The sequence below is a fragment of the Symphalangus syndactylus genome, chromosome 4, assembly GCF_028878055.3.
Source record: "Symphalangus syndactylus isolate Jambi chromosome 4, NHGRI_mSymSyn1-v2.1_pri, whole genome shotgun sequence".
NCBI classification, from domain to species: domain Eukaryota; kingdom Metazoa; phylum Chordata; class Mammalia; order Primates; family Hylobatidae; genus Symphalangus; species Symphalangus syndactylus.
In genome coordinates this window covers 71,959,454-71,975,000 of record NC_072426.2, presented here as the reverse complement: position 1 = coordinate 71,975,000, position 15,547 = coordinate 71,959,454, and the positions used below count along the sequence as shown (strand labels likewise).

The following is a 15,547-nucleotide window of genomic DNA, read 5'->3' as shown; positions in this document are numbered from 1 at the left end:
TTTCTATGACTCACCTTGGGGAAGAGAGATTCTAGATTCTATGGCTAATCTCGGGGGAAAATGAAGGGCCAGGGACAGAAGGGCAGAGAGATTTTTGCTTCTGAGGTCTTCATTTTGGGAAACTATCTTTTGAGGCCAGCACAAGTAATAGCCATTTCTTTTCTCTTTCCTTCATTTACCTTTCAAAATAGAAACACTACTTTAAGGATTCAGAACTACTTCCATATGCTGAGCATTCAAGATTTGTGCCCTTTTTTCCCCACCAAAAATAAATGTCAACAACCTGATAGTCTCTTGCAAGAGAAAGTGGAAAACTAGCATATCTGCTGAGCATCTAACATGCAGCAGGAACTACTTGCGCCATCATGGGTATTTTTCTCATTTAATCCTGACAGGGACCTTTGTAGGCAGATATTATTATGCCCATTTCATAGATCCTAACATGTAGGCACAGAGAGTGAAGTGCCAAAGCCACAGGTACATGACAGAGCCAGGAGTTGAAACCAAATCTGTCTAAACCCCAAAACACACAATCTTTTTACTGAAGATCAGATACTGGCCATAACCACATGTAGTAGCTTACAGTCAGCATGCAGAGGCAGAAAGAGCCTTTGGAATAAAATGGGCTAGGATTTGAGTTCCGGCACTGTTACTTATGAGCTTGGAAATCCTTGTAAAACAGACTTGGCCGGGCACGGTGGCTCACGCCTGTAATCACAGCACTTTGGGAGGCTGAGGCAGGTGGATCACTTAAGTCCAGGAGTTCAAGACCAGCCTGGACAACATGGCAAAACAATATATAAAAAATACAAAAATTAGCCCAGCATGTTGGTGTGCACCTGTAGTCCCAGCTACTTGGGAGGCTGACGTGGGAGGATCACCTGAGCCTGGGGAGTTTGAAGCTGCAGTGAGCCGTGATTGCACCACTGCAGTCCAGCCTGAGTGACAGAGTGAGACCCTGTCTCAAAAACAAACAGATACAACAGTGGTTCCTAATTCAGGTTTTTTGGGTATTAAGTGAGATAATGCATGTTATATATTTTGCATACTACCTAACCCATAAAATCTGCTTATCATTGGGATAATATTAAAGAAACAGTATTGATAAAGAAGCTCAGCTTCTCAGAAAATGAGAAGTTCCTTCCCTGCTAAGTGAGGTGATGGATGCACTGTTTGACAAGACAAATCTCAAAGGCCTGTGCTGAGTGGAAGTTGCCTGCATGTCACTGGTGGTGTTAAGGAGGAAGAGGGGAGTTAGCTAAGAGCAATAATTGAGCAGAACACAACAAGTATGTCAAGGAGAGTGGACTAAACCAGACTCAGGATACAAGATCTCCAGTTAGGAATGTGCTTATTTCCTTTGCATTGTCTCAAATTTCCTGAAATTTAGGTCTGAGACATGATGACTCTAGAAGGTCTCCATGCTGCAGATATGTGGACTAGAAATGCATTTGGCATCCTGAGTCCTTAGAAACAAAAGAACACTTGTGCCTATTGCCGGCGCGTTTTACAGTGCACGCCCTATAGTCAATGCTCAATAAATTCCTGTTGACTCTGACTGCTACTGCAGACCCTGGACAGTGGCTTGGGAAGAGGATAGGCAATGGCTAAAGGTGTTTTTAGGTTTTTCAACAAAATTAAGTTGCACTCCCTTGTGTTATGAGACATTGCTTTTATCCCAGACCTCTCCAGGGTTTTACCATATTTATTTTAACTAGAGACCATCTTGGGAAACAGTTTGAACCCCAACTGGAATTTATTATTTGAAAGCCAAGTGGCAGGGAAAACAGGAATAACAATGAATGAAATTGAAAATAGAGTATTTCAGTTTAATAAAATTAAAACCAGAACAACACCTAAAATTTTTGGCTCTTTAGTGACCAAGACTTGGCAGAACTTTCCTCATGAGCCTGGATCCAGGGGGCCTGTTTCAAGAGCAGGGGCACGCCTCTCTTTCTCTGCCTGCTCCCTTCTGCACTCTTAGCAGTAGGCCTGTGGGCCCCAGCAGATGGAATAATGGAACTTTGCCCAAACCAGCGACCAGATGAGGTTGAACAACTTTATTCAGAAGCAACAAAGCAGGCTTTGGTTCTGCCAATGGAAATCAGGAAGTGAGCTGTTTGTAGCTATCTAGAGAATTGCCTCATTTGCTTGTCTCTTAATACTATTTGTGGTAGCTGCATTGTGAAACAGTTTAATAAAGCTGGGAAAGACATTGGCACCTAGTGCTATTGAGCCCTCATTCTTTCCTCCACTGCCTTTAACATGTAAATGATATCCATCAGATCCAATCCTTTGATGGCAATGGAGGAGGAGGAGGAGGATATACATTGCACAATCTCCAAATATCCATCAGCCTTTCTGGATTTCTGAGTCCTATGGATAGTAAGTGGCAAATTCAAATATAAAAATATGCTTTTGCTTTCAAATGACTATTAATTCTCTGTGAGTTATCTATAATAAGTGGGCTTTCAGAAAGTTAGTATAATTTAATGGTAATAGAGATTTTAGGCCAGATGCGGTGGCTCATGCCTGTAATCCCAACACTTTGGGAGGCCAAGGCGGGTGGATCACTTTAGGTCAGGAGTTCAAGACTAGCCTGGCCAACATGGTGAAACCCCGTCTTTACTAAAAATAGAAAAATTAGCCGGGCATGGTGGCACATGCCTGTAATCCCAGCTACTCGGGAGGCTAAGGCAGGAGAATCACTTGAACCTGGGAGGTAGAGGTTGCGGTGAGCCAAGATCTCACCACTGCACTCCAGCCTGGATGACAGCAAGACTCTGTCTCAAAAAAAAAAAAGAAAAGAAACGAAAAGAAATTTTAGAATATGACAAGCCATTTCTATTTCAAAATTTCTTTACTTTTTTCTATTTAAAATTTAGACATGGTATTATATTTTGTGATAAATTCAGACAACTTTACATATAATCCCCCCACCCCTTTGAAAGAAAATGAAGAAAAAGGTCATTGCTTCTAATTGGAGTGGGACAGCTCTGGGTTGTGTGGACTTTGGCAGATTATTTAACTTCCTCAAACCTCGTTTTTCTTAATCTGTATAAGGGGAACAGTAATACTTATTTGCAGAGTTTGGATGAAGATTTAATTAAAAGACCTAGCACCAATTCTAGACCATAATAAGGGCTCAACACTTCCCAGTTTCCCTTTAATCCCAGCTAGATCAATTTCTCACCAACTGTAAATGTCACTTTTCAAAATCGTTATTTTAGTATGCTTAACATATTAAAAACAGCCCATATTTAAGATCCTAATATTAAGTATTCCTGTTGAATAATTGTACAAAATTAATTTTACTGAGCGACCCTTTTATGTCTTGAGTTAATAAAAGTCCATGTTTAGTACCCGAGAGTCCTGTGAGTCTCTTTAACTGTGTTACAGGTAGTTTTGCAGGATTTTCAGAAATTATGAATGTCAGTGGAAATTTTTACTTCTCATTATTTAGTGCACAGTTCTGTAAGATCTGTAATTTAGTGGGTGCAGGCGAGAGTTTTTAGATTACACCATCTGTGAAAGGCCTTGTAAACGTGTAGTGGAATAAACCACTGTTGTATAACTATATTGCCAAGAAAGACTTTCTGCAGCCATACTATCTTAGTATGTTAGAGTTTTTAAAAACTTAATGGCATTTTCAGCTTCTCGAAGGACTCCTGTTGTTCAGACTACTAAAAAAAAATAAAAAATAAAATAAAAAAACAAAATGAGTTATTCTAGCATAACTGACCTTTATTACAAATTGCCTTATTTTATCTTAAAGAGCAAATGTTTGGAGGAATAATTCATACAACTCCACTTGTCTTTGGGAGGTGATGAGCTCTAATACTTCTCAGTGCTTAACCTTGGTGGATAGTTACGCCCTGCCTGTCGGATTACTTACTAGATTACTTCCCTGATCGTTAGCAATTCTTGTCATTAAGTAGTCAAGGAAAATAAAAGACATGAGCCATTCTCTGTGTGTATATCTAGACAGTCATTTATGCATAGACACACACTCATCAGAAATATCCCAAAAGATACTGCTTTTTAAAACTGATTCAACTAGGGAAACTTTCGTTTTCCTTTCATTCATTAAACAAATATGTCTAAGCACCTCCCGTGTGCCAGGCACAGAGGGTATTCAGTGGGAAACTAGCACTTATCCCATTCCTGACTTCTTAGTTCCCCCAGGTCCCTCCACCCAACAAAGGCCACCATAATCCTGATTTCTTTTGTTTCATTTCAGAGATATTCTGCACATATAAAGGATATATTTGTGTGCGTATCTTCTCATTTTTGTTAATCCAAGTGATAGCATACTGTACATCTCCCATCTTGGAGAGTATTCCAGATCACCCTGATTCATTCTTTGTTTTTATTACTGCATGGTATTACATTGTATGGTTGGATGATTATCTTATTAGCACCCTGTTGGTGGACACTTAAGTAATTAGCAGGGTTTTTTCTCTTCTGTTTCTGTGGCTTTGCTGTCTTTCTCCTGCCTTGCGTTTCTACTAACACATTGGTTTCGTTTCCTATCCTTAATGATTCTGAGAAATTGGATTCAACACCACCTTCATGGAGACCCTCACCCTTGTATGTACTTCCTGATAGATCCAGACAAGCATAAGTATGTTAAATGTACTCAACAAGACCTTATCTTTTCACCCCACAAACTCCTTGTGATTAGCTTGTGATATTGATCATGAACCGCCTTTCAACTCCAGCATCCACTTCTTTAAATTGCAGGGACCTTGAGGAGCACGGACTCAGTTTGACAGACATCATACCGGTCGTCTGGGCCTCTGTCACTTCAGGTTGCCCACACTGCTCACACTGATCAGTGCTCTCGCAGCCGGGACAGAACTCAGGAGTGTCCTTTTGTTCCCAGGCCACAGTGGCCTCCTTTTCCTTTGAATGCCCTTACTCTTCCTAGGTGATTTTATTTCCACTATAATGTGGAGACATTTGAAGATCAGTTGAAGCACATTAACTTCAAATATATCATAATTAGCTCACTCCCTTTTGGTATGGCTCTATGAAGTGTATCTGGTTTCATTTCTGGAAACCTTAACTGTCAGAAGGTTGCTTTCTCACACTTGGTCATAAAAAATAGGAAGCCCCTTCCCAACTTAAGTCTTTAGAGACTTCGAGGTGACCTTGACCACTGTTGTTGCTTCAGCTGCGTCTTCTGCTGTCTGTTGTTTCTGCCTTTCTTCATGTTGACATTACCATGCTCTGCCTCTGAGGTTCGGTTTCCCTTTCTATTGTTCCTGTCTTCGCTCTAATCCCCCCACTCTTCCTCTCTGTGTGTCTGTTTTCTGTAGAGCTTGCTTGTTTCTTTGACTATTTCAGTTTATGCCCCAGCAGCATAATTTACCATTCTCTTTTGTTATTTCCTCAGATAGTTAGTTGATTATTAGCTCCTTATTCTGGCAATAAATAAAATTACATTTAAAAATGTCTCAAAGAAATATCCTCTGTTTCTTTTTTAATTTTCAAAATATTGAAATGTTAAAGATCATTTTTAAATTGTGTTCTTTTTTTCCCCACTGTTTACAAAATTTCCAAGGCTCAACCTCTAAATTATTTATTTTTCTCATTGATCACTCTATTACCACTTAAAAAATTCAACAAATATTTAGTAAATCTCTGTCACGTATTGGACACTGTAGGCCCTAAAAACACAGACCAACTCCCTGTCCTCTAGGAATTCTAGGGAAGGCAGGCAATATATGTGATACTTTATTTATTTTTTATTTTTTGAGATGGAGTCTTGCTCTGTTGCCCAGGCTGGAGTGCAGTGGCTCTATTTCGGCTCACTGCAAGCTCCCGGGTTCATACCATTCTCCTTCCTCAGCCTCCTGAGTAGCTGGGACTACAGGCACCCACCACCACGCCCAGCTAATTTTTTTGTATTTTTAGTAGAGACGGGGTTTCACCGTGTTAGCCAGGATGGTCTCCATCTGCTGACCTTGTCATCCGCCCATCTCGGCCTCCCAAAGTGCTGGGATTACAGGTGTGAGCCACCGTGCCCGGCCTATATGTGATACTTCATTCATTCATTCATTCATTGGAGATGTAGTCTCACTGTGTCTCCCAGGCTGGAGTACAGTGGCACGATCTCAGCTCACTGCAACCTCCACCTCCCAGGTTTAAGCAATTCCCCTGCCTCAGCCTCCCAAGTAGCTGGGATTACAGGCGCTTGCCACCACACTTGGCTAATTTTTGTATTCTTAGTAGAAACAGGGTTTCATCATGTTGACCAGGCTGGTCTCAAACTCCTGACCTCAAGTGATCTGCCTGCCTTAGCCTCCCAAAGTGCTGGGATTACAGGCGTGAGCCACCGTGCCTGGCCATAGATGGGGCATATGTTCTAGAGAAAATGAAACAGGAAGAGGGAGCAGGGAGTTCACAATGGGATATAGTTTTAAATAAGGTCGTCAGAGAAGATGCTCGTTGAGAAGAAGCCATTTGTGCAAAACCTTGAAGAAAATGATGCAGCAAGTACCGGGGATTTACTGAAGGAAGAGTGTCCTGGGCGGGCGGGAGTAGCCAGTGCTCCTCCCAGCCAGGAGCCACCTCTCAGGAGGTGCATGCCCAGAGCAGCAAAGAGGCCACCATGGCTGGAGTGGAGCAAGTGGAGGAAATAGGTCAGAGAGGCTCCCAGGAACCTTTTTAAGCATGAGGCCTTTTAAGCCATTGCAGGGATTTTGGCTTTACTCTGAGATGAAGAGCCATTGGACAGATTTGAGATGAGGGAGTCATAGATCTTGTGCTATGATGTGTTATTGTCACATATTCTTTCAAGAGGGTGAATTACTAAGCCTTTGTTCTAGCTCATCTTGCGGTAAATATTTTCTGCCCAGTTAGGTGGAAGAACTAGTGATAAATGACCCAATATTTTCTCTTCTCTCCCTTCCACACCCCAGATCTGTTGTGTAAATGCAAAGAACATTATTACTGTTAATGTAATTATTTATTAAGCCACATCTCTAAGTAACCAAAAGCCATCAGTAATTTTAGGCTTTCTGCAAAGTCTCTCGATCCTGATTTAAAGTATTTATTTACAATTTATTTTGGTACTTCTTCCAAAAAAAAAGATGAGAAGATGAGGTTTAAAATGAAAAACATTTAAATTTAAAGGCTATGAAAATAAAACTTAAAAATTAAAATTATGTAGGAAGAAGTAGCAATCCATACAGATGACTATTGTGAAGTGATTTACCACTCAATTTACCGATAAGCGGAATTCACAGTAACCAAACTCAGAAGGAAAACAACAAATAACATAATTATCTTTGTCTGATGTTTCCAGACAATAGCACTAGTCCTTGTACTTCTTACTCTAGTGCAGGCTATCCTGTGAACTTATGTTTCATAATGTCCTTTTTCTTCGCAAAACAATTACTTTCTAAAAATAAACTGGTCAATATAAATTTCACCGTATTTCTACTAGGTTGCTTGTTTATTTAGGGGGTGTCATTTCTGCTGACCTGCTAAAATTGTTAATTCACTCACCGTAGGCATTAAAATCAAGGTTGACGGGCCGGTCGTGGTGGCTCATGCCTGTAATCCCAGCACTTTGGGAGGCCGAGGCAGGCAGATCACCTGAGGTCAGGAGTTCGAGACCAGCCTGACCAACATGGAGAAACCCCGTCTCTACTAAAAATACAAAATTAGCCGGGTGTGGTGGTGCATGCCTGTAATTCCAGTTGCTTGGGAGGTTGAGGCAGGAGAATCACTTGAACCTGGGAGGCAGAGGTTGCAGTGAGCCAAGATCGCACCATTGCACTCACCTAAGCAATAAGAGCAAAACTCCTTCTCAAAAAAAAAAAAAAAAAAGAAAAAAGAAAATCAAGGTTGATGTTACATTTTCTTTTCTTTTTTTTTTTTTTTTTTTTTGAGACGGAGTCTCGCTCAGACTGTTGCCCAAGCTGGAGTGTAGTGGTGCGATCTCGGCTCACTACAACCTCTGCCTCCAGGGTTCAAGTGATTCTGCTGCCTCAGCCTCCCCAGTAGCTGAGATTACAGGCATCTGCCACCACGCCTGGCTAATTTTTTTTTGTATTTTTAGTAGAGACGGAGTTTCTTCACGTGGCCAGGTTGGTTTCAAGCTCCTGACCTCAAGTGATCCGCCCATCTCAGCCTCCCAAAGTGCTAGGATTATAGACGTGAGCCCCCATGCCCAGCTGATTTTACATTTTCAATTGTCTGTTTCACTAGATTGTCTGCTACCTACCTTGTATCCTCTAACAGATAGTGTTCAGTCCCCTACCCCAACTCTAAAATCTAAAAAACTCTAAAAACAGAAGTTTATGAAAAGTTGTTACAAACTCATTCATAAGCAAAATCTTGAACTGAAATAAAGACAATTTAAAAATCTTCATTTGTCCAACTTGCGAATATTTGCATGTTTTGCTACAGAAGTGGTAATAGGTTCAATTATGGGTGCCCTGCAGATTCCGCTGAGAGTTATGTAACATTTAGTACATGCATCTTACTACTTTTCCAAAATTTGAAAATATAAATTCCAAACCACATCTTCCTCCAAAAATTTCAGAAAAGGGATTGTGGGCTTGCAATAGCCAATCCTGGAATAATAATGATTGGAATAATGTAGGTGCCTAGTAAATGTGAATTGAAGTTTGATTAATATGAGATACTTAGAAATTAGAAACATTTCTGCAGCTGGGTCTTGTGACCTTGAGACCTCAGAGAATAAAATAGATAATTCAGTCTTTAAAAGCAGGACACCAAAATGCTTCCTTAATTGTTCTCTTAAGGTAGTAGTAATTGGTCTTAGGTCAGGCTAATAAATACAGAAAGAAATGTTACCCTATCAGTCAAAATTGTTCCTATTAGTATCCTAGAAGGTGCTTTTTGTGCCATTCACATATTTTTCATGTTGTCTCTGTATCTGTACTTATCACTTTGTATCTTTCTGTTTTTTGTTCAACATTTTTTAAAGGTGTCACATCAGCTTTTTTAATGCTGGTGATTTAATTGCAAAAGCACACATAAACAGTTTGAAAGGTGTGAGAAGAAATTGGCAAGTCACATGGGGAAACAGCAACAAAGCTAGCATTCAGTCTGGAATGCATCCACTGTGCAAAACAAATTCAACTGCCAGTGGGTCAAATGGTGTATCCTGAGATTGAGTGAAAAATGCGTTTGATACAAGAAACGCTTGTTTCATACAAAGGATACAGTGGGAAATATCAAAATGAATTGAATATAGGCTGTACTCTCACAAAGCTCAAGCTTAATGGGGAAAGCAGAACATGTATATAAAATAATAAACTACGTAGCAGAACATACCAGACATCGTGTGAAGATGAGTGGGGATAGGTGAAATGGAGAGGATGGACTTGCAGAACACATGGATGAGAAGGACGGAATCTTCGCTGTCAAGCAGTGTTGAGTAGTAGAGATACACATAAACACATAAATTATTATGGAAAATGGTAAATAACATAATAGGAGCTAAGGAACCATAGATAAGTATAGTAGTCCTTGGGGGAGGTAGGCAGGAATTGATCTTCAAGCTGGTCTTGAGGGACACAAGAGTTTGCCCAGAAGGCTTGGAGGTAGGTCAAGGAATCTGTTCTGGGCAGAATAAATAAGATGCTTGTTGTTTGAAGTATCACTAACAGGACAGTTACATACAGTAACTCTTTATATTTTATTGTCATTGCAGGTGAATCAAACATCCCTTCTGGAACAATACAGAGTAGGAAAGGTTTGCAGAATAAGAGTCAGTTTAGGACCATTGCACCAAAAATTGTGCCCAAAGTCCTAACGTCCAGAATGCTGCCATGTCATTCACCGTCACGCTCTGATCAGGTGAATCTGGGACCCTCCATCAACTCCAAGCCGCTGGGGATGTCCACCCAGAACTATGCTCTGATGCAGGTTGCTGGCCAGGAGGGGACATTTTCTCTTGTTGCTCTGCCACATGTTGCCTCAGCTCAGCCAATTCAGAAACCCAGAATGTCCCTACCTGAAAATCTGAAACTTCCTATTCCTCGATATCAACCCCCTAGAAATAGCAAAGGATCAAGAAAGAAACCCATGCTGATCTTTCCTAAGAGTGGCTGTAGCAAGGCTCCTGCCCAAACCCAAATGTGTCCTCAGATGCCCCCTTCCCCATCTCACCACCCTGAACTCCTGTACAAACCCAGTCCATTTGAGGAAGTGCCATCACTAGAGCAAGCCCCAGCCAGCATTAGCACAGCTGCGCTGACCAATGGAAGTGACCATGGGGACTTGAGACCACCAGTGACCAACACCCATGGCAGTCTGAACCCTCCTGCCACCCCAGCATCATCCACACCAGAGGAGCCTGCCGAGCAGGACCTCACAAATCTTTCAGGGAAAGCACACTTTGTAAGCAAGATAACATCTAGTAAACCTTCTGCTGTTGCCAGTGAAAAATTTAAAGAACAAGTTGATCTTGCAAAAACCATGACCAGTTTATCACCAACCATTCTTGGCAATGCAGTTCAGTTGATCTCTTCAGTCCCCAGAGGGAAACTGCCAATCCCACCCTACTCAAGAATGAAGGCAATGGAGGTTTACAAAATCAAATCAGATGCTAACATTGCAGGTTTTTCTTTACCAGGACCTAAGGCCGACTGTGATAAGATATCCTCCACCACAGAAGGCTTTAATGCAGCCACCAAGGTGGCAAGCAAGCTACCTATTCCACAAGTGTCACAGCAGAGTCCCTGTGAAAGTGCCTTTTGTCCACCCACCAAACTTGATCTCAACCACAAAACAAAACTGAACAGTGGAGCAGCAAAGAGAAAAGGAAGAAAACGGAAGGTACCAGATGAAATTTTGGCATTTCAGGGAAAAAGGAGGAAATGTATCATTAATAAGTGTAGAGATGGCAAAGAAAGAGTAAAAAATGATCCCCAAGAATTCAGAGACCAAAAGCTGGGGACCCTGAAAAAATATCGTAGCATTATGCCCAAACCTGTCATGGTCATACCCACTTTGGCCCCCCTGCCTTCTCCAACTACACTACAGTCCCAGATGCTTGGGGGCCTAGGACAGGATGTTTTGTTACATAATTCACTCACTCCTAAATATCTTGGCTGTAAGCAAGACAACAGCTCTTCCCCTAAGCCCAGCTCCGTGTTCAGAAATGGATTCTCTGGCATTAAGAAGCCTTGGCACAGATGTCACGTCTGCAACCACCACTTCCAGTTCAAACAGCACCTTCGAGACCACATGAATACACACACCAACAGACGCCCTTATAGTTGTCGGATTTGTCGCAAGTCCTACGTACGTCCTGGCAGCCTGAGCACACACATGAAACTTCATCATGGTGAGAACCGGCTGAAGAAACTCATGTGTTGTGAGTTTTGTGCAAAAGTGTTTGGCCATGTCCGCGTCTATTTTGGCCATCTGAAAGAAGTGCATAGAGTTGTGATCAGCACTGAGCCCGCGCCCAGTGAACTGCAGCCAGGAGACATACCGAAGAACAGAGACATGAGTGTGCGAGGCATGGAGGGATCACTGGAGAGGTGAGTACCGATGGAATGGAGACCTGGCAAGAGAGTCTGTTTTGATTTGGGGAAGGGGGGAAGATTTCATATTCAGAAAGGAGAGTTTATAAAACATCCCTTGGATTAAGATTTCGTAAAGTAGCTATGTATACCTCCTAGTTCTGTGAAGAATAATCTTGTTTCTCTCTGGTTTCTGATCATCCATATTTGGAATTAACCTAACCAATCTAGTAAAGTATTGTATATAGTTCCAGTAGTCTTTACAAGTAATTTCCCCCAAAATCACATCCACAGAATTTGCGTTATTTTAAACAGCATCGTTTGCCCCAAAATGCAGCATGACCCATGGTTGGGGACCCAGAGTGGGTAGGTCTGTCATGTTGACTCTACCTTAAGGTGCCCAGACCCCACCCTCTTCATTTGCCCTGTCTTTCCCATCAGTTCGGGTTCACTCTTTCTGGTGTCATTCCTTTTTGCAAGCACTGCTTCCTAGTATTATTGCTATGGGATCCTTGGGGTATCATTTCACCAGCCAGAAACTTCTGTGGCCAGTGGCGCCTTGGCCTGAATTTTGCTCTGGCCCATTAGGCTCGTTCCACCCACTTGGCCTGGCAGGCTGCACTCAGCTCATGCTACTGGCCTGGATCCCATGCCGCCTGCCAGGGGTGAGCCAGGCACAGAGTGGTGAGGATGTGTGAGCGAGCATGGGATCTGGCCACTGCGCATAAGCAGGCACGCCGGCTGCTGCTGTAGGCCAGGCAGCTCCAGGTGCCACCTCCCTGCAAGGCTATGGCTGGACCAGGCACATCACAAGCAGCTTCCACAGCTGACACCAGGAACATAATGTTGCCCAGAAGCTTGGAGACTAGGAAGTCACTGCCCTGGCTCAGGGGGCTCCCAGGTCAGAGCTCCCCAAAGGGCCACAGCTCTTCTCTTCACCTGCTGTGTGGCAAGCAAGGGGCGTGTTTCAGCCTATTTGTGTTACAGCTCTCTTAGCCCCACCATTTGGCAGGTCCCGAGTTCTTGTGCTGCGTTCAGGAAGAATGAGGTACACAGAGAAGTAGAGGGTAAGCAAGATGAAGAGGAGCTTTATTGAGTGATAGAACAGCTCAGAGTTGAACTGCAGGGGGCAGTTCCTTTCTGCAGCCAGGTTTTCCCAACTAACATTCAGCTCTTAGCAGAGAGGGTAGCTCCTCTCTGCAGGCAAGTCATCCCCATCATCTCTTCTGCTCTCAGGAGAGAGGGGAGCTCCTCTCTGCCACTGGTCATCCCATTGTCTCTTCAAGTCTGGCTAAGTCCGGGGCTTTTATGTGCCTCAGAGGAGAGGAAATGCGTGCAGTTGGTCCATGGGCGGTCATGGACAGACCCAGAAAAGCACCACGAGTTCCCACTCCAGTCCACATGACCGGCAGCCTGGACCCCAGGCTTCAGGGCTTCCCTGGCTTGAAGGTGGGACTTCACCGGGGACCTCCCCCTTTCTGCTCAGGAGCTTCTTTGCCCCCTGCTTCTGTTTATGGCACCCAGGCTGTTCATGCTGAGGGGGCACCTGCAGGCCGGCACCAAGCTGTCCTCAGCACCCCTTCCTCAGCCTCCCTCCCATGCTTATCGGCACCCAAAGTCTGGAGTGGGCCGATGGGGTAGGGGGTGGGCATATCAGCACTGCCTCGAGTGTGTGCACACCCAACCAGGTTACAGCAGTGCCCAGGCTCAGCCCCAGCCTTGCTTTGAGACTGGAGCAGGTGCTGACAGCAGGGAGAAGCCAGGCAGCAGGAGCAGGTGCTTCTTGAGCCTGTGGGGGTAAAGGGGCCTTTCTGGACCCCTGAGAGTGCAGACATGCCTGAATCTGCAGCCACAGCAGGGTAGCTACAGTGATGCCTGGGAGAGCAGGAGGGCTCCTGCCTGCTCCCAGCTTCCAAGAGCACAGGGGTGCCTGGGTCACAGCTGCGGCTTGGGCAGCTGCAGGCAGTTGTGCCTGGGAAGCTCCCACCCCGTCAACTTGGAAAGGGCAGGGCTCCTGCTTGTCCCCAGCTCCCACCGGCTCCATGAAGCGTGGCACCGCCCCTGGCCCAGCTCTGCCTCAGAGCCCCTCTCTACCCACTCCTGCATGCCCTAGTGTGCTGTTTCCCCTGCCAGCAGGTGACTCAGCCTGGCCCCATCGCAGTGGCTCTCAGGGTGGCAGGTTTCGGGGACTGCCCACCTCCTCTCCATGTTTTCCCAGCAGCAACAGCAGGCAAGGTGCAGGTGGCGCAGTGGCCCTGGCCAACCCCGCACAAATGAACCTGACACTCTCAGGGCTAGCCCCACAAGTCCTGGCTGCACCTTCAGCCGGGTGCTCACTGGCTCCTTTCTGAATACGAAATCTTCCCCTCTTCCCCAAATCAAAACAGACGCTCTTGCCAAATGTAGTTTGGACATTGTACCTAAAAATCAAAATCTAACTCTAGGAAAAGGAGGAAGAAGTGAGATTTCATGGTTCGTTAGTGAAAGGCACAGAGGTCTTAAAGGGGACAGAAACGTCTAAGAAAAAGGAGAAACTCTAGAAAAGCAAGGAAGAAATAGGGTAGGCACCCTTTATTTTTACTGAACATGACAGAGTGAGCCAAAATTGAATAGAAGGTATTGGTGCTCAAGGTTAGGGAGAGCCACAGTGGGTAGGGTGGGACCGTTACCTTCAACAGAACCGAGAGTGTTCCCGTGCCCTTCACGCTCTCTTACGTGACTCTTCCACGTGATTGCTCCTGTCGCTGTGGTAACCAAAGACGAGTTAGCTCGCCTGGGACAGATGCGTGAAGAGGACTGTTGACTAAATGAACCCTGGTAGCTGGAGAAACGTGTGGCCACAAGCAGGAGTGACAGTTGGTATTCACCACGGTCCTTGCAGAAGGTCTTCCCAGGCGCTCTCTGTTTACCCCAGCCCTTGTCTTTCTCATCAGTATATGTTTTAGATCGCTGAAGGCTGACAGCTGAGAGGAAAGGTTCCAATTGTATTTTTCCATGAAATCTTACCTTCACTATTTTTGGCCTTTTCAGGGAATACAAGTCCAACCTGGAAGAAGACTTCCTTCTAAACCAGGCAGACGAAGTCAAATTACAAATCAAATGTGGTCGTTGTCAGATTACTGCTCAGTCTTTTGCGGAAATAAAATTTCATTTACTTTATGTTCACGGAGAGGAAATTCAGGGCAGGCTACAAGAAGGGACCTTCCCAGGAAGCAAGGGGACTCAGGAAGAGTTGGTGCAGCACGCTAGCCCCGACTGGAAAAGGCATCCTGAGAGAGGGAAGCCGGAGAAGCTTCATTCCTCCTCCGAGGAATCACATGCATGCCCGAGACTGAAAAGGCAGCTCCACCTTCATCATCAGAATGACGTGGAAATGCTCATGGAAAATGAAGGACCCCATTCAGGAACCAACAAGTCAAGGGAAACCTGTCAGGGCCCTGAGTGTCCCGGCCTCCACACGGTTCTCTTGTGGTCCCGTTCAGGCTTTAACTGCCTGCTTTGTGCAGAGATGCTGGGACGGAAAGAGGACCTCCTCCACCACTGGAAGCACCAGCATAACTGTGAGGACCCTTCCAAACTGTGGGCTATTTTAAATACAGTCTCCAACCAGGGAGTGATCGAACTTTCCAGTGAAGCTGAGAAATGAGACCCCAGGGCAGCCTGGGGTTAAGGAGAGAGCTCTGCTGCCACCTTCCTTCAGAGCTTCGTGCTTTATGGTGGTGCTTAGTCACAAAGATCAAACAACAAGATTGGTGTGAGTGAACAGAAATGATTTTTGTACATGGTTTTATTTTCTTACGAAATAAAATATGTGTTCTCAAAGCATATTTTTCTAACTATATGCAGCCTTATTTTAAAATATGCACTGATTCTTAATATCTTAGACTTTCAGAATAAATAAAAAGATCAAAATTTGGAGATTGAAATTTAGAAGAATACAGGCTGTTCTTCAAATACAGCTCTCAGTGAAAACGTGTGTGTGTCCTTCCTTTTGTTCAGATGTTTTCTGCTTATTTAGATTGACAAATGTCAAA

General features: G+C 44.1%; 1 protein-coding gene across 17 annotated transcripts in view; it reads left to right on the top strand.

Moving 5' to 3' along the window:
- Window positions 1-15,338, top strand: part of ZNF438 (zinc finger protein 438) — a 193,300-nt gene extending 177,962 nt beyond the window's left edge. For 14 of the 17 annotated variants that reach the window (XM_063637288.1, XM_063637283.1, XM_063637287.1 and 11 more), the window contains 2 exons: window positions 9,695-11,531; window positions 14,544-15,338. In XM_063637288.1, the coding sequence (XP_063493358.1) occupies window positions 9,695-11,531; window positions 14,544-15,159 (2,453 nt within the window). In that variant the 3' untranslated portion in view covers window positions 15,160-15,338. Of the gene's footprint in view, window positions 1-2,285; window positions 2,386-9,694; window positions 11,532-14,543 lie in introns of all 17 variants that reach the window. The other 3 variants (XM_063637282.1, XM_063637281.1, XM_063637280.1) reach the window with 1 other exon arrangement.
- The last annotated feature ends 209 nt before the right edge of the window (window positions 15,339-15,547 follow it).